General features: G+C 47.3%; 1 protein-coding gene across 3 annotated transcripts in view; it reads right to left on the reverse strand.

Annotated features, from left to right (window-relative positions):
* Positions 1-2,912: 2,912 nt before the first annotated feature.
* LOC137161956 (discoidin domain-containing receptor 2-like) overlaps positions 2,913-19,367 on the reverse strand; it is a 91,483-nt gene continuing 75,028 nt past the window's right edge. For 2 of the 3 annotated variants that reach the window (XM_067561448.1, XM_067561447.1), the window contains 3 exons: positions 13,700-13,934; positions 10,452-10,601; positions 2,913-5,208 (listed from right to left, as the gene is read on the reverse strand). In XM_067561448.1, coding sequence (XP_067417549.1) covers positions 5,068-5,208; positions 10,452-10,601; positions 13,700-13,934 — 526 coding nt within the window. In that variant the 3' untranslated portion in view covers positions 2,913-5,067. Of the gene's footprint in view, positions 5,209-10,451; positions 10,602-13,699; positions 13,935-16,989; positions 17,472-19,367 lie in introns of those variants that run through there. The other variant, XM_067561449.1, reaches the window with a different exon arrangement.

The following is a 19,367-nucleotide window of genomic DNA, read 5'->3' on the forward strand; positions in this document are numbered from 1 at the left end:
ATGGGTTCTTTTTTCAATCCTTCCCTTCGGGAATTCAGGCCAACGTCTCCTCAAAAGGCAGAATTAAAATGAAGAATTTATTTTTCACTTTTCAGCTTAGAAACCAGAAGGGTATTAAGTCAAAGGAAACATTTGTTGAAATCCTATATATTTCCTTACAAATCTGAATGACCATTTCCAGTACACGCTGTACAAGAAACATACCCCAAATAAAGAGCAGATAATCCAACAAGTTTTTAAAAAATGGAAGAAAATAGCAAGGAGGCATTTTCTGTAGTCACACATCCTCATGAAAAAGATCTAGCAGGAAGTGCAGCAGGAGCAAGGATTAGAATGTCTAGTAAATGGAAAAATGAACGTCTCCTCAAGACAGTTACCAAACTACAACAAAAATCCTCTGGGATTAGGGATGCATTTAGAGCGGAGAAAAAACAGTAGCAAACACTAGAATGAAGAGAAACGTAGACAAATGGTATAGTTGATAGTCCTGTAAAATATACTGTGCTTCCCCCGCAAGTTGTTGGGCGGGATGCAGAGATCACTGGAGAAGGTTCTGTGACCCGTGTTATGCAAATCAGACTAGATGATTATAATGGTCCCCCTCTGGCTTTAAAAAGCTATGAATCTGTGCCCTGGTCTACACTGACCTGGAGATTCGGCAGCAGTCGATGGGAGTTACGCAAACTACGCAGAGTAGCTTGCATAACTCCCGTCAACTGCTGGGCTTCCCTTCTGCACGCCGTCTTCACTGCACTGCACTGACGGGGACAGCGTTCCCGTCGACGCAGCACTACGCTACTTGAGGGGGTGGTTTTACTCAGTCGACTTCATGATCAATTGAGTGGGTCTACACTGACTGCTCAATCGATCCAGAAACATCGATCTGGTGGCGGTGACTTTGCCGCCGTCAGTATAAACATTCCCATTATGTATGTCCGTCTCTTCATTTTGCAAATAAGCATTGCTTTTAACCTGCTTTTATGCAGCACCCTCTAATCTCATTGCTAAACCCTTTTTGTATCAGTGACTTTTTAAAATGGAGTCAGTTCATTGATGTCTTGCAAATGTTCAAGAGACAAGGCGGGTGAGGCGATATCTTTTATTGCACCAACTTCTAGTTGTATATAGTGGTCAAAGGGGTATAGATAGATAGATGTTTTGTTTCTTGCATTTGATCAGGAAGTAGATGTGGCTGTTAACGTTTGTTTCCTTTTTCTTCATGTTGTGGTGTTTCTCTTTCAGACAGCAAAATTCAGTATCTTCCATTGTTGTACGCAGTGCTGTTGTAGCCGTGTTGGCCCCAGGCTAAAACAACACTGCACTCAAGAAACAAGGTGGGTGAGGTAATGTCTAATATCCTGGAATCAACATGACTACAACAGTGCAAATATTCGACATTCTTGTTTAGGGTTGAGCCTGCAAACATTTAGTCACGTGAATTCTTTTGCTTATGTGAGTTGTCACATTGAAGTCAATGGACGATTTCTTGTGAGAGTAAAGTTTTTCACGTGCAGGATTAGTCCTTAGTAATTAGGAGTGACAAATGTTTTTATTGTTGTGCAGAAATGCTCCAGATTAACCCGAACATGACCATCCAAAATTAAACTGGGTAACATCCAGTTAATATCCAAAGTCTGGCATGACAGCACCTTTGCCTTCTTGACTGAAGTATGCACAAAGGAAACCTCCAACTCTATATGGCTGAGCAGCTTCACTTCAGCCAAATGATTACCAGCAGTCATTCTCACACCTCTCTAAGGAATCCTTATGGAACATATCGGAAAATTAATAACCAACATCAATGTACATCATGGCTACGTATCTATTCAGTGCAATCATCTGATCCATTCTATCATCATATACCATAGCTAGCTCTATGGAAGCACTCAGCACATGGAGGAACAGAGAACATCTTGGACATAACATGTCTGCATGTTGAGACAAGTCAGTGATTTCTGAAGACAACATCCTAATGCTCACCAACCCCCTCAAGTCTAGCGTAATGGCAAACCTAGTGTACATCTTTGTCCCCCAGCAGAGGCCATAACCATGATGCAGAATCTTGTACCAAGACTTCTGCCCATATTCTTAACAGTAGATGTTGAGATGGGTTGTCGATGAAGATGACTCCTTGGCAGGATATGCTTTGTAAACCTTACAAGGTTATTTATTCCCAGTGCACAGCTCAAGTAATTGGGCTCCGTGCGGGAGGCAGGAATTGGACAGGGGCTAGTAATGCTATGTGTTCCGGGGGCTAGGATAGGGGCTTCTGCTGTACTTCCTTCATGCGGGTAAGGAAATGACTGGTGCTCCCAAGTAGACACACAGATCCACCACTGCAACAAAACCCTCCATCCACAGCGGTGTGTGAAGATCCGCTGCAGACCTGTGTTCCACGTTAGGATGAGGAAACCCTGCATGGTTAGCCAAATCCTCCTCCCCGCACAGGGGAACCATGCCAGTTCTACTCCAGTTCGGCCCAGCTATGCCTACAGGGCAAAGAAAGCATCTGACACTGGCTGTTTACATCTGTCTATGACCCAAAACTGAGAACTGTTCCTGATTGTAAAACTACCTGTTATATTTCCTCAAGCCAGAATGTTTTGAGCTAATAAAAAAAGGACAAAAATTCTAACGGAAAGAAGTGCTACATTTAAGGGGAGGTATCCCGGGGCACCAGGAGAACAACTCCAGTTATGCTTCCATTTCTCCTTCAGCCCATGTCAATTCTGCATTGATGATGCAGGCCTTTCTTCTCAATTTATGCTTAGGAATTCCTTCCTGTATCCATTTCATGAAATGGGGCCAGTGGATATTTATTCCAAGATCACAAACTACCATTTATATAACCAGGCTACAGCATGTTGATCTAGAGTTTCTGTCCTCAGATAATAATGAGAAATTCACTTCTGTTGAGGTTACCATCAAAATTTATTGATACGAGAGACAAATGTTGCATCAGTCAGTATTTAAAATGAGGGAAACTAAATCCTGATATTAACAAACACAAGAAGTCAGTTTATGTATGCTTACATATTGTGAATTTTTAAAATCAGAAGTATCTGGATCTCTCTCCTAAGGCAGTGAAGATGAAGGCAGAGGTTCCAAAACAAACTATTATTTACTTCTGATTAGCCAGTCAAGAAGCATATAATTGCATAACTGAACTGATTGGCTGAAGCAAGAAAAAATGTTAGCTTCTGAAGAGCCAATCAGGATGCAGTCATTTGCATATGAGATCTAACTGGTTAACATTGCTACAGACTTCAGTATAATTGATCTCTGAGGAAGCAAACAGCAGAAATTTACTGATGCATCACAGGACAGTTTCGAGCCAATTCTGCACCAAGATTTTCTTCTTGCACACAACAGTCATAATTATTTTCATATTGTAGCAATATGCACTTTCCTTTCTCCCCCTCAATACATGCAGAGCTCTTTCACATCAGCCCGTGCTCTGGCAGTGGATAGAATATGCTTGTGACTCAGGAGAGGTTAATTCCTGCTCTGAATTAGGTGCTTTATAAGAGTTTAAAAAGCCTGGAGAAGGAAGTGCTAAATTTTCACGTCTTCCATTTTAAGAGTTTTTTCATTTGGTCCTAAAGCATTGTGTTATGTGATTAAAAAGGGTACAGTGGGACATCCATCCAGACACCTGATAAATCAGCAATGGAAGAAGTAGGCTGAGGCATAAGCTCTGAATTTCCTGCCTCTCTCCAGAGGGATTTTGAGAACATTATAAAACTTTGGGAAAGAACATTCTGTGACATAATCAAAATAAGAAATTATTTGCAGTTCAATGACTAGATATTTTGTAAATAGGAGGCGTATGGTATGAAAAGCAAGTCCACCACGATTTGCGATAACAGCCTCATCTGGTGTGTCAGCCCCTCCTATTGATGCCAAAGTGAGACTGCCAGACAGGGCCAGGCAGGAAGCACATGTTTGCCTGTATGGTACAGCTGACCCTGCCGCAGCAGGAATGTCGGACAAGTTGATAAGATGCCCACCCAGTACAGGTGGGCAGATGCTGGTGTGTTAGGTGCTGTCTCCTTTTTGCTCAGGCAAGCACTGGGCTCTGACAAATGACGCAGCAATTCTGCTTTCACCCATCCAGTCTCATCTCCCTCCCACCATCTAATAGCATTGACCTAGACATCTCATATTAATGGGTATTTATACAGGATTCATTGCACATCAGTCCATTCTGGCTACACGTTCATAAGGATAAGAAATCTACATAGAGACAGTAGTACAGTATCAGCTATTTTCCAATACAAACCTCTACCCCAACCTTTATTTGCAGGTCAAAGAAAGATCCTCTACTACAGTCATCTTCCTGTGACCTTTGACATTCATTTTTTAAGATAAAAATCCAGTGTGGGAAAAAGGCACACATATATAACAAAAGCAGTGCTTAAAAACCACAGGAATAAAAAGACACGGACTTGGATTCTTCTATCCACATCATCTGCAGTCCCTGACAATATTACCGCCAAAGGGTTGCTAAATCTAACTCTGTCTGGTTCTCAAGTCCCTTTAACCACTGCCTATTTCTATTCATTTACAGTTATTTACATTATATATATTTTCTTTAGCAAGGACATATTGAATTGCTTGCTAACGTGCACAGAACTTCTATATTTTTAGAAGACTGGAGCCTTTATTTCTCCACATCCTTTCTTCCAATCCTAGGTCCTGAGCTGTTAGCCTTCTCTTCTCTCTTCAGGGGAGAGCTGGGAGTCCCTTGTAAAGTCTTCTCCAGTTTTTTTGTCCACAGGTGTCTGTAGCAGTGGGGTGCCAAAGAAACCTCCCCTCACAGTATTCCCAGGAAATGATGCAGAACGGGAGATGATTCTTCTACCACTAAGATAGGTTCCTTGGGTCATGTATGTAAGACCATGGCCAATAAAATGAGCAGCTGCCATGGACATCTCAATTTAAAAGAGATTACAGTCTAAGGGAGTGTAGTGAGGACTACCTGCCCATCTGTTTAGGAGATGCAGGCAAAAAGACACACCATCTAAATCATCCCATTCTCAGCAATTTGTCTCTTTTCCACTCAGGTCAAATGTTAAAGTCCATTTGTTCTACCAGAAAGTGGTGAATCATGTCAAAAGTGGGTCGATCCTTTATATCTCGGCTCCAACACTTTAACATCAGGTCAAACACAGAGTTCGGACACAGAGGAGTTTGGGACAGAAAGATCTGCAAGTGGGAAAAATACAACTAGGTCAATGCAAAATTTCAGATAATGAAACCTTACCCAATTAATAACAAGGGACGGCTGTCCTTTCTATAGGTTTTACAAGGCAATGAACAGCCATGCATCATCTTAACAAGTACTGGCGTGATTTTGTCAGGCGAGTAAAGTTTCACTGTCATTTTCTTTGTCTGCCCCACAGAGAGGAAACAGATACAAACACAGTAGTCGTGTGGGTGTTTTGTCAGCTCAGTTGATAGCAAAGCTGTGATCAGAAAATGGGATCTTCATCCAGTGAGAAATTCCAACATTTCAAAATTTTGTTCCAAATCAAAACAAAAAATCAAAATTTTCAAATTTCCTGTGGAACAAAAATGCTGAAAATTTAATAATGGAGAATTGTTTTGTTAAGATAAAAATGTTTCTTGTTAATAATAAAAACGTTGCAATGATAAAGTCAAAATGAAATGTTTTTACCTTATTGAAATGAAACATTCTCAGAACGAGAAAGTCAAAACCACTCCTTTATGTCAAAAATTTAGTCGAAATTGACACGTTCCCATGAAATGTTTTGATTTCAACAAAACTGCATTTTCCAAACAAAAACTCTCTGTTGAAAATTTTTCAACCAGCTATAGTTGACAATCCATTTCCCAGTGTGATGAACTGGGGTTCTGTCTGTACAACTTAGGAATTCTGGTTGATAGTATGAAAAACTGCTGTACTGTGACTGCCTCTACATATCTGAATCCACCATTTCTGATGGGTTCTGTAGCAGGTACACACCAGACAGGGACAATGGGAAATACTTAAGGTTAACAATTGTTCTTACACTTCACAAAAGTTATGCTAAAAAGCAGCTGCATACTTAGAAAAAACAGTTTAAGCTGACTCCTCTGAAGGGAGAGGAGGAGGTCAGAGCCGGGGAAATGTACATGGGTAGAATGAAAGAGGCCAGGGAACAACGGGGGGTTTAAATAAAGAAAAACAAGGTGAAAGAGAGAGAGAAAGGAGAGGAAGCATGGTGCAGGAGAGAGGAAGATCATCCAAGCTGGGTAAAGGATTCCATGCGGGAGAGACCAGCCTCCCTTCCTCGACCCAATTGAATCCCCAAGGACTCCCCAGGGAAAGATGAGCTAGTGAGGAGACTGTGGTTATGGCTACACTGATGGCGGCAAAGTCGCCGCCATCAGATCAATTTCTCTGGATCGACTGAGCAGTCAGTGAAGACCTGCTCAGTCAATCCAGAAATCGACGTATTAAGACCACCTTCGCAAGTGGCGGAGCGCTGCATCAATGGGAACGCAGTGAAGACGGCACGCAGAAGAGAAGCAGAGAAGTCGACAGGAGTTATGCAAGTTTTTTGTGTAGCTTGCGTAACTCCAGTTGACTGCCGCCGAATCTGAGAGGTAAGTGTAGACAAGCCCTGTAGGTGCAGATGTTTATTGGTTCATATAATCTGTGCTCTCCATGGTTAAGCAAAGAGCATAAATGTATCAGGCCCTATGCAAAGTGTGTGACTGTGTGCTCACTGTGTCACAACTGCCATATGCCCCCGAGAGAGAGAAGCTGTAACCCGAAGCGTCATGCCCTTTGGTTGGAGTTTGGGGAGCAGATTAAGTTACTGGGGCAGCCTGAGGGGCAGCACTGGTCAAAGGAGGAAACTGCTGCAGCTTGCTGAGCCCCAGCACGGCTTGAAACACCCCCAGGGATCCATAGCAGCAGGGGCTTGGCTTCCCCTCTCAGCTGTCCTAGTGGGTGGTAAGGAGGGTGACTGGCTAGGATGTGGCACCTAGTATCACAGCAAAGCGCTGTGCCCTCCGCCAGCAGTTGGCCCTTTGCTGGCAGCCTCAGCAGAGAAGCCAAGGCCTGTGCGTCATCATGATATAAACAAATCTCCAGGTTGAAGCACATTGGTACTGTGTGTGTGTGTGTCACCCTGCTGCTCCAACTGTGCTAGAAATAAACTTCAAACCTAAGGGCTGTTGAACTGGTACCTTTCACCTTCCCTCTCATTGAACAATTGTGAACTATTTTTTTTAATAAGAAAAATCAAACCAAGGATTAGATTTTACCCCTGAAAACCCAACTTGGAGCAAATATCTCAGGCTGAAAGCATAACCATCAGGAAATGCAGAAGCCGTTAGGGGCTTTGCTCAAAATTCTTTACCCTGCATTGCAGCAGACTTTGGAAGTGCTTTTCAAAGGAATCTATCCATCTGAAGTAGCTCTAGGGCATTGTTCAAAGGGCTTTTTTCCCTGACCCTTAACTGAAGTAGCTCTAAAATTACTTTACACAGATCCAAAGGTGAGATCTGGGCTACACCTCTGTCAGTTCAGGTGCTCAGACACTACTCCCATAGGTGTGTAGTGAGAGAGCTCCTCATACCCTTAGACAAGGCAATGAAGCCAGTGTACATTCTGGGGTCTCCTGATGTCTTGGGGATGGGCCACAATTATTTGTCTTCCTCTTCTCTAGCCTTTCTCTTGTGTTGAATTGTCCCGAGTGTCTAATTGGCCCCAGTTTGGAAACATTTTGTCCATTTGGAAGAATGAAGAAATCTGGGCAGAGCTGGATCTCCTGAAATGTATTTAATGTTCCAAATTATTCTACATCTTTATTCGTCAATTGTTTTAAGCTCTGTGAGTTGATACCAATTCATTCTCCATGCACTATTTCAGGGGTGGCCAAACTTAATGACCCGCGGAGCCGCATACAACAATCTTCAGCCTCCGGGCTTCAGCCCAGTGGGGTCAAGTGGGACTCGGGGCATGGCACGCGCGCCCCACAGGACAGAAGCCCCACCACCACCCTGCCATAGCCAGTAGGCCTGGCAGATGCCTCCCACGGGGCAGAAGCCCTTAGCCTCATCACCCCACTATGGGGTTCAAGGCCTGAGCCCCGACAGATGTGCCTGATGGGGATGAAGCCCTCAGACCACTCTCCTAGCTGGGCAGAAACCTCTAGCCCCCCCACCGCTCCACTGCTTGGCAGAAGCCCTGAACTCCCCACCCCAATCTGGTAGGCAGAGAATGGGGGGTAGGGGGGGGCGTTGGGGGCTCCACCAGCCACACTTTAACTGTAAAAGAGCCCCACGCAGCTCCCAAGCCACCGTTTGGCCACCCCAGCACTATCTGCTCAGTGCAGGGGTTACCAAATTGGGATTCATCACGTAAAGCAGGTGATGTTTGAACAATCTCTTCCAGTGACCAGCCCTGGAGGTGTACATTTAAAATGTCATGAAGACGTGTACATGTGACTTGGAAATTCATAGGGAAGAACAAATGTTCCTGCAAGGGAAACATTCCCTGGGGGAAGCAAACGAAGAAGCAGGGTGGGTGAGTTCACTTGCCAGGAATTCAATCCAGAATTGGAGTGCATATTTCCCGAAGTTTGTTGCAGTCTTCTCCCCTCCCTTGCAGCTGTGCCTGTCTGCTGCGTGCCTCCAGCGTACCCCGTGCCATATCACATAGAAAAGACACAGAGCCTCCTCCAAGGCGCTTCTGTGCCACGCTAGGACATACCTGAGAACTCGCATTGTCGGCAGCTTCCATTTGCCTGTCTAGCCCAGCGCCACCCACCTCCTTGCGCTCACCTACTCCTAGGAACTGCCCTCACAGGTCAGCTCTGCCTCTCCCTCCATCTCATCTCCAGCCAGCGCTGCTCCCGCTCGGAGCTCCCTCGATCAGAAAGCCCTCGCCAACCCGCACTCCATCGCCCACAGCATCGCCCACAGCCGCCCGTCCCTCCATAGCCTCAGGGCTACCGACATCCACGACTCCTCTGCCAGTCTCAGCCTCCTCAGCACGCTCCCTCTGCTCTGCTTTCTTCTGCCCTGATGACTCCTGCACCCCCCTGCACCGCTACATAGGCTGACTCCCTGGCTCCAAGCCTGGTTCATTCCTAGCAACTGCAAACTGTGCTCTGGCTCTGATGCTCCTGGAGGGACCCGCAGGGAGTCCCAGGACCATGCCTAGTTCCTCCTCTGCCGACTTCTTGTCTCCCACTTTCCCTCTCTCACTGAATCCCATCTAAGCCCCATCACTTCCTCACTACCTCCAGCTTCCTCCTTAAACCCTCTCCCCCTGCTCTCTGGACAGGATTGTACTGACTTCTTCCCACGGCAAATGGACAAAGCCCCGTCTCCTCAAACACCTTCCCCTTTTCCTGACCTCAAGGTGTTTCCCCTGCTCCAGCAATCCTGTCCTATGGCTTACCTCCATTGCCTCCGGTTGCATCCTCCTTCTCAATCTCTCATGACCCGCTGGCCCTTTCCCCTCCTAATGTAAACCAAATGTGGGTCCCCCCCTACCTTCAATAAACCATCCCTCAACTCCTGCTGTCTCTCCCTTCATTTCCAAATTCACTGAGCACGCAGTCTGCAACCAACATGCACTGAACTCCCCTCCTCCAGCTCCGACATGGATCCCACCCTGCCTGGCTCCTGTCCTCCCCACTCCACGGACACTGCTCTCACGCGGGTCTCTAATGACCCGTTCTTGGCCAAATCAAGTCCTCTTCTCCAACCTCCTCAGCCTCTCTGCAACTTCTGACACGGGCTCATAGATTTGATTCTAAGGCCGGGAGTGCGATGACGATGAACAGCGCTTTCCCACGTCCCTTCTTTGGGGTGCACCATGCCCAGGCCTGGCGTCTATGAGACGAGACAGCAGTCACTTGGCTCCCAAGAAGAGGAACAGAGTTCCCGAGGCAGCAAGGAATACAGAGTGCAGTCAGAGAAGGATCCCAAGGATTTTGCCATCTGGCAGGAAGACAGGTGGCAGGGCAAGGCACAGGAGGCAGGAAGGAAGCAGGCAGCAAGAGCCTCCTGCAGGGTGAGCATGAGGCAGGCCAGTGTCACAGAAAAGGCCCCGGCAGAGGGGAGGAGCTGATCCCACTGGAGACAGGTGGAGGAGAGACCAAGAAAGTCAAGGCTGACAGTGAGTGAGTGGCTGCATCAAAGGCAGCAGGAGAGGGCGGAGGGGGAGACGCTCTTGGACTGGGCCAGGGGGAGGTTACGAAGGGACTCCGGGACAACACGGCGGATCCAGCTGGGTGTAAGAGGAGAGGAAGAGCCTAGGCTCCCCAGGGTCTTTGGGGTGAAGGCGGTAGAGAGGGAGGGTAGTTGCTGGAGAGGCAAGGGATGAAAGGCGGAGGATGCCAGGGCTGTTTGAAGGCCAGGAAAAGGGAGCAGCTGAGCAAGATTCAGGACAGCAAGGGGGCGAGGTGGTACCTGAGCTCCCTCACCTGCCTGCCCTGGCTCCGGAAGAACTCCCCTGTGTTCTCAATGACCTGCTCATCCGAGAGGTGGCTGTACGGCTGCTCCTTACACAGCGTGAACATCTCCCAGAGAGTGACCCCGAACGCCCAGACGTCGCTGGCCGTGGTGAACTTGCCCTGCGGAGAGAAGAGCGGGTTGGCTGCTGTCCCAGGCAGAGGGCTGCTTTGTTCCTAGCCTATCGACTTGGGACACACCTGGTGGGGAGATCAGACCATTTCAATTCACTGTTGGTAGATGGGAGCCGTAGGGAAGCACAGGCCCAGCCAGAGGGGGTAACTGTAGCCTCACAGGCTGCATCTCTGGTCAGCCACCCATGGTACAGGACTTTTAACCTTAGGGGGAGGGATGTTGGATGTTGACTGCAAGGAGGCGAAGAAACACATGGTGCCTGCAACCTTGGCCGTAGGGTTTTGAGGAAGCTGCTCTCTTTTACCTGGGAAAATGCTTTCCATGCAGCCCTCCCAGAGCAAGACAGTCTCATAATGCACTGTGACCCCTTCTAGTCTGACCCATGTGCAGCGGGGAGAGAGTGACCACAACAACAGAGCCCCGCTGCAGGGTGGATGGGGGGCGTCCGCTGGTCACCACCAGATGGCCCTAAAAGGCTGCAGCTTGGGGAAGGGTCCCTGGTTCAGAAAGCAAGTCTGAGAGAAATTCAGGGCGATGCTACCTCTCTCTGAGAGCCAGCGTTCGGGTGTCACCAGCAGCAGCAATCCAAGGGGGGAGCCGCTGTGCGCTCCCCAACAGCACTAGCGCTCCCTTTGCTCGGAGCAGCACGCGGTCACTTCTCGGTGGCTGTGTCTTTTTGCATTAACCAGCTGATGAAATGATCGCAAGGTGGAGTGACACCAATACATTAAAGGAGGGGGGCAATGAGTCGCTGGGGGCTTGGCATGGGCACAGGTCATCCTGGATGCAGATTAGGCGCCACAGAGAAAGAAAATGGGCCAGAAGGAGCAGTTGTGTGTGACACATCCCTTAATAATCTGGAAGAGGGGATTAAACATCGTGGCTGACACATACAATGTTTTTTGGAGTTGGAAACACCATTGGGGACAGAGAAATAATACAAAGGGACCTAAGACAGTATAAAAACACACACAGAAAACAACCAAATAAGGTACAAGTGGGGGAAATGTAGGTAATCCACTGGAGACAGACCACTCAAGCACATAGACACGCGATGGGAGGCAAAGCTCTGGGGGTGACACTAGACAGGAAGTTAGTCTTGGGGTTGCAATGAGATACAGCTGCCAAATAAGATCACAAAAAAGCAGCACAGGTGATCAGGGGGTTGGCGGGCCCAGCTTGTGAGAAACCATCGAAGAGGAGGTGACTACAGACAGCATTAGAAGAGCCGGCAAATATTGGAAAGGTGTTCACGCAAGGAGGAGGAGGAATAATGTTGTGTGTTACAGGACAGCATGATGAGGAGCAATGGTGAGAAACTATGAAAAGGTTTACCTACAAAATGTGTGGGCCTCTCTCTTGGGGTGATGATAATTGTATTGGGAACTATGGCAAGTGTGGTGTAACGGCATGACTGGATAGATGAGTTGGACAAGGACAATCAGGCTGAGTACGAGGGGAATGTCCTGAGGGTGAAATGCATCAGGCTGTAGAGCTGTCTCCTGAGGCGAAGAGGTGGGAGCCCCGCTGCTTGGGATCTTTAAAACTAGACGAGGCAAACCAGCAAAGGCCATCCTGCGGAAACCAGTCTTATGGCGGGCTGCGCAAAGGAATGAATGGCGCCCCTCAGTGCTTTTTTGCCTCTAACCCCCATCCCTCTGAATCTCGCTGCCTCTCTGGACCCTTGTTACGATACTGCGGGCAGCTCTGCCTATCTAGTATTTCACTCCAGGGCCAGATTTATCGAGGTAATCAGGTGCCGAGAGATGCAGACAGGCACTTCCTGGCATTTTCAAAAGTGTCTCAGCAGGGTCCAGACCCACAAAGGGACTTAGGCGCTGTGATGCTAGCTTTTTGCAGCATGGACATACCCTTAGGCGCCTGCTTTGCCCCACACAACATGGCTGGAGGAGGCCGTGCTGGTGGTGCCACCTTCTCCCTTTTAGCCCAGTCGTTAGAGCGCTAACTGGGATGGAGGGGACCCAGGTTCAATTCCCCCCCTCTGCCTGAAGGGGAGAAAAGATTGAATGGGAGCCTCCCACCACACAGCTTAGTGCCCTAACCACTGAGCTCCAGGGCAGTCTGGCTCCTTATGTCTCGCTGACTGAAGCCGTTGCAATGTGGATTAAACAATTCGAGAGTCACTGGGTCAGAGAGAGACAGAGAGCCAGTGAGTGACTCTGTAGCTAGGTGGTTAGGGCATGCATAGGGGATGGGAGACCCAGAGTCCAGTCCCCCTGCTTCCGTGACTTCTATTATTTAGCCCCAGTGGAACAGCTTCAACAGGAGAGAGTGATGGAGCGCTGCACGCTAGAATACCCCCGAGCTCAGCAGTTCGCGCACGCAGCTGAGAGATGCAAGACCCCTCTTCAAATCCTTTCTTCCCCTGTCAGAGGAAGACTGCCCAGAGCTGAAGAAAGTGCTCCAACCGGAACTCGTATTTACTCTGGACTTTGGTTACTCCAGAACGGGGAGAGGGTTTGGTTTAGTTAAACATACTCAGCAGCCAGGTGAAACTGAGACCTCAGCCACACTGGCACAGGGCAGGGACGAAATCTGTCACCGGGTAAACACTTAACTCGAGTTTAAGCTAGTGAGTTGAGGAACAGGGAGAAGAAGATCTCCCTCCCTCCAGATTTTGGCAATTGAGAAACTGAGGCACAGACAGGTGACGTGCTCAGATTCAAGTAGGAAATCTGTAGCATTCCGGAGTAGAAACCCAGCCTCCAGACCTTCAGTCTTGTGCTGTAACCACAGAGATGGAGTCGGTACTGTCTGACGGAACAGTGCCATTGCAGACAGCGTCTTTACACGAAGGAGAGGCAGAGGCGGCACACACATGGGATGCGTGGCATACAGGGCGCGTCCAGTTACCACAGGGAATACAGGAGAAGAGGTACAGCCAGCTGCCAAGATCCTACTAATCAGTAAAGGAGGCAATAAGGATAGAAAAGGAGCCTTGTGCTGTGACGCAGTTTCATGTATGAAGTGCACACACACACACACACTCTCTCTCTCTCTTTCTCTCTCCTGAGGGGGCACATACAAAAAGAAGAAGAGGTAGCGTGCTGTGAGCAGCCCCTACCAGGAGGATGCTTTCCCAGGCCATCCAGCGTATAGGCAGCACAGCTCTGCCCTGGATACGATAATAATCCCCGCTGTACAGATTCCTGCTCATTCCGAAATCGGCAATCTTGATGGTGTAGCTGTTCCCAACCAGGCAGTTGCGGGTGGCCAGATCTCTGTGCACAAAGTTTAGGGAGGCTAAATACTTCATTCCAGAGGCGATCTGGGTGGCCATGAACAGGAGGTTGGAATAGCTGCATTTAAAATAAACAAGAGAAAAATCAAAGGAGAGTTTCTTTGCAATCGCCTTTATCTTGCCTGTTCCTGCTGTGGCCACCTTGCATGCTGTGTGCTGTAATGACAGCGTGTCCCTTCCCTCTCTATCGCTAAACTGTGCACTTACAACGAACCAACTGCCTTCCCTGCAGCCCCTGGACTCGCAGGGTGAGCCATGTCTGTGCAGTGACTGGCCAGGAGCAGAGAGGTCGCACCTGCAAGTCAGGTTCCGTCTACATTGCAGCTGGCAGCGAGCGTCTCTGCCTGGCTAGACCAATTTGCGCTAGTGGGCCTTACGCTAGCGCGCTAAAAAGAGCCGTGTGGCTGTCGCAGCACAGATGGAAGCTGGGACTAGCCATCCAAGCATCTCAAAGAATCCCCAAAGCCCTCAGCTCCCATTTAGTCACCAAAATAAGTAGCCAGATTTCCAAGGCTGCTCAACACTGGGTGCTGGAAAATCTGGCCCCAATGGTGGGTGCTGTCACCCAAGTCCCTGATTTATGGGTGCCGGGTGGGGCTTAGGCATCTAAGTGACCGGACTTGCAGTCCCAGACAGAGGCTAGTGTCTGTAAGTCTGGCTCTAAACGACACATGGTTAGTTCTTGAGGAAGAGCTTGTATTCCTGCAGGGCTGAGAAAGGGCAAGACGTCCTGATCACCGCCGTTACCACGTTTCTGGAAATGAGGTTTGTTACTTCTCTTGTGCTTAATCCTGCCCCCTTGTGCGCGTGCACTATAACTCGGTCTTTAATGACATGATCACGCGTGGGGTTTTCCAGAGGACCCTGTCTCAAACGGGGGGAAAGAATAGCAAAGATGGAAAATGCAGCTCCTCTCTGGCGTTGACTCTTCCTTGCAACCTCCCCAGTGGACAAACAGAGGCCCAGGCCACCATCTTATTAGCCACTCCGAGACCTGGCAAACTAGTAGCACCGATGGGCAATTTAGGGCATTGCTTTTAGCTGCCTTTGTCACAGATTCACAGCAGTGTTGCAAAATATGCAGTCTTGGCTGGCTCTTATTAGACAGAAGGCAAAAGGAGACGGACAGGAAAGAGAAGAAATGGGGTGGAAAAGGAAAAGAACATATGGAGGGGTGTGTGGGTGGGGGCAGGGTCCGATGACGTCTCACGTCCCAGATAGTTTGGGATGTGACTGAAGCCAGTGGAGGTGGTGACGTCATCTGGGAGCCTCTCAGGACTGCTCTTGTCATGACTTTGGCTCAGGATCTGGGCCATGAAGGCCTAGCAGTGTTACAGTGGATCGTGGGGGACCTAGCAGATGGTGGGGATGGCAGCCAGGATGGTGGCACTCACTCCTTCAGATTCTCCTGTCTTTCAGTCAGCCAGTTTCTGTGTCTATTAATTCCCCCCCCCCAAGCCCATCTCTTTTTGGAGGACTCCAAAAAACGAGTGATAGGCAAAATAGTTCAGCCCCTCATCATTCAGTCCATCAATTGGGTCTAGTTTCCAACACCCCAATTTCGGTCCATTGATTTTTGGTCCCACGCTTCTTGTTTACCAGGCATTATCTTTACACAGTCCCTGAATCAGGTGGCCTTTTTGTTTAAACTAATTCAGTCTGTCTCCCTTCTGTACCTTTTCCCATTCATATTTATTGCTCTGAGTTATTGTGACATTTTCTGAACCTTTATCCACTTCCCACCTTTCGGTGCACACCTGGGTAGGTCTTAGTGGCCCCAGTTATCACTACAGTAACCAAGGACAAATGTCGATCCTCTTTTCTTGGCTCCCAAACTGAGAGACCCAGGAAAGTGCCACCCACCAGGATTTTGCTGAGAATGTCCCAGTTTTTCCAAGATTTATCCTGATTTTTATACGATGAACCTGAGGAATGACAGAGGGGTCCAAAATGTCACGTGCGCGGTCAAACAGTTAAAAGTGGCAATCTATGGCATGCTTTATATCACCAGAGGTTGTTACGTTTCTAGTAAAGCAGGTTGGGCCCGATTTAAAAAGATATTTAGGCACCTAAAGATCCAAATACGCAGGTGCCTATTGAGACTTACAAAAGCGCCTAAGTGATTTAGGTGCCTCACTTCCATTCTTCTGCTAGACTGACGAGCCCATTATCAAATAAGCTCCCCATGTAGATACTTAACCTTCTCTTTCTGACTCTAAATAGATTGAGCTTCTTGAGTCTTTCACTATAAGGGATGTTTTCTAATCCTTTAATAAGTCTTGTGGCTCTTAACCATACCTTCTCCAATATATCGACATCCTTCTTCAATTATAGACCCCAGAACAGGCCACAGTATTCAAGTAGTGGTTGCACCAGTGCTAAAAACAGAAGTAAAATAGCCTCTCCACCCCTACTTGAGATTCCCGTTTACACATCCAAGGATACCATTAGCTCTTTTGGCCAGAGCATCACACTGAAATCTCATGTACAGTTGATCAGCCACTATATGCCCCAAGTCTTTTTCCAGAGTCACTGCTTCCCAGGACAGAGTCCCCCATTCTATAAATGTAGTGCACGGTCTTTGTTATCACCTTATATTTGCCAATATTATAACACATATGGTGCCCAGCTTACCAGGCAATTCAGATCAGTGACCTGTCCTCCTCATTATTTACCACTTCCCTAACTTTTATGTCACCTGCAAACTTTATCAGTAATGACTTTATGGTTTTTTTCAGGTCACGGATACAAATGTTACATAGAGTAGGGCCAAGAACTGATCCTTGTGGGACATCACTAGAAATACACCCACCCCATGATGATTCCCCATTTACAATTACATTCTGAGACCTGTCGGTTGGCCAGTTTTTAATCCATCTAAAGTGTGCCTTGTTAATTTTGCATTGCTCTAGTTTTTTAATCAAAATGTCATGTGGTAGCAAGTCAAACGTCTTACAGAAGTCCAAGTATATTATGTCAACACTATTGATCTATCAACCAAACTTGTAATCTCATCAAAAAAGATATCAAGATATCAGAATCTATTTTCCATAAACCCAGGTTACTTGGTACTAATTATATTATCCTCCATTAATTCTTTATCAATCAAGTCCATTATCAGCTGTTCCATTATTTTGCCCAGCATCAATGTCAGGCTGACAGGCCTATAATTAACCAAGTCATCCTGTTTACTCTTAAAATACTGCTAGAACATCAGCTTTCTTCCAGCAGTTTTGGAACTTTCCCAGTGTCCCAAGAGTTATTGAATATCAACATTAATGGTCCAGTGAGCTCCTTGGCCAGCTCGTTTAAGAAAAATGTTTCTACACAAAAATTAATAGATGAATCTGTAGTATATCTGATGCAATTGGCCATTTAAAAGTATTTAGGCTCCTTTTCAGCCATTATGTGTCCTAATTGAAAGGTTATATGCTAACGGGTAACCAAAATAGAAACGCTTAGTTGGATACAGTTTTTTTCATTGTACAGACAAAATTCCTCACCCATATACACAAAACTTCTTCATAGGATAAAGTCTTCTCTGTGAGGTAAAAACATCGCCAGCAGCAGCTACATTTTTCAATCAAATTTTATCCTACAATGGAGAAAGTTTTATGAGTTGCTCCAGACACAGAAGGTTTTATCTGCCGGAGAAGCGCAGCTGCTGCTGAATTAACTCTTCTCTCTCAAGCGGGCAGATGGAATCTTCTCTGTCAGTACCTGCACTGGTACTGCACACAAGTTCTGGGAGCCATCCCCCATAGGTCGCCCCCAAGCCCTCACACTCAACTCAACTCTCTTCATTTAAACGTTAAAAAAACCCGGGATATGAATACACAAAAGATTTGCTGTGAAGCAGTTCGGGTTGTCACACACACAAAATACTTGACACAAACACACAAATTCAAGGGGATGAATAATAAAGCCACCTATCAGTATATCCTTCTAGTTGTCCCCCCATAGGCACCCACTTGATCACTGCTACCAGTACTGTCCACAGCTGTGGATATTAGATGTTGTAGTTGTGACCCAGAGGGCACAGAGGCACATAGGGTGAAGGAATCCTCTGGGTTCACCAAAAGGAGTTTTGTAAAGTCTCTTCTGAAAGCCTGTGTCACACTCATCATCATAATCATAGTGAAATGTAGGTGCAGATAGAGTGTAAGGAGTTATGTATGCATACTGAAAATTATGTTCTTAAAGCATGTAAGTTAAGACAAGTCATTAGAAGGTGATAAACAGATTCTAGGCAGGAAGGGGGGAGCAAATCCTTACCTCTCTAGCAAACCATTGTGTATTGTATGCCTCTGTGCCAGTTCAATTGGCATAACAACAATGGCCAGACCTGGAGACTGGCTATGTTAGTTGCCCGGGCTGGGGCAGGCCTGAGGATTTACAAAGACAAAGAAACCCCAAGATAAGCCTCTGAAGAGATAACCTCCTGGGGTAAGGGACCATATTTGTAACTGCATAAAATAAGTGGAGAGGGCAGGATTTCATCCTTCAGTCTGGGAAGAAAAGCTGCCAGCAGGTTTGATCTTTGGAAAGGAAGGTCTCAGCCATCCTGGCTGAAAATGTTGAGAAGATGACTTGGGGCAAGCTATCCTGTGGGAGACGGGAATGTCTCGTGAGTTCAGTTTAGGATCTAGAAAGCAGGTTATGAGTTTATTCCCATTTGTTTCCAATATTCTTTCTTACTTTCATTTGAATCGCTGTTCTCTGATAATAGAGTTATTCTCGTTTTCACTATAAATATATCTCAGGCCATGTCTACACTCAAGAGCTTATCGCGGCACAGCTGTAGCAGTACAGGCATGCCACTGTAAAATCTCTAGCGTAGCTGCTCTATGCCGATGGGAGGGAGCTCTCCCTTTGATCCACCCCAACGAGCAGCGGTAGCTGTGTCAGCTGGAGAAGCTCTCCCGCCAACACAGCGCTGTCCACACCGCGCTTCTGTCGGTGTGACTTATGTCGTTCAGGGGGTGGCTTATTCACACCCTGAGTGACAGACGTTATACTGACATAAGTGGCAGTGTAGACACTGTCTGTGTGTTCTGTGTTAAGCAGAGTGGTGTGATCCTGAGGCGAAACTAGTAAGCTGGTGTATACTACTCCTTTGGGAGTAGAGACTCTGAGGTCTGGTCTACACGACGGACCTATATCAGAATAACTACGTTGCTCAGGGCTGTGAAAAATCCATAGCCCTGAGCGACGTAGTTATACTGACCCAACGCCCCGTGTAGACAGTGCTATGTGGGTGGAAGAGCATCTCCTGCCAACACAGCTACTGCCTCTCAGGGAGGTGGAATGACTACACCGATGGGAGAGCTCTCTCCCGTCAGCGTAGAGCTGTGTCAGTGCAGCTGCAGCGTTTGCCCTGAGAGTGTCCAGGGGCACAGCGGCTGGGCATCCCAGAGGAACACTCGGAGGATGCGGGGGTTGGCGTGTGCCTGTCGCTAACCAGCACAGAGAGAGCGAGGCTGACAGGCTG

This window comes from Emydura macquarii, unplaced genomic scaffold, assembly GCF_026122565.2.
Source record: "Emydura macquarii macquarii isolate MOO-44397 ecotype Brisbane River unplaced genomic scaffold, CSIRO-AGI_Emac_v2 contig_2417, whole genome shotgun sequence".
NCBI classification, from domain to species: Eukaryota; Metazoa; Chordata; order Testudines; family Chelidae; genus Emydura; species Emydura macquarii.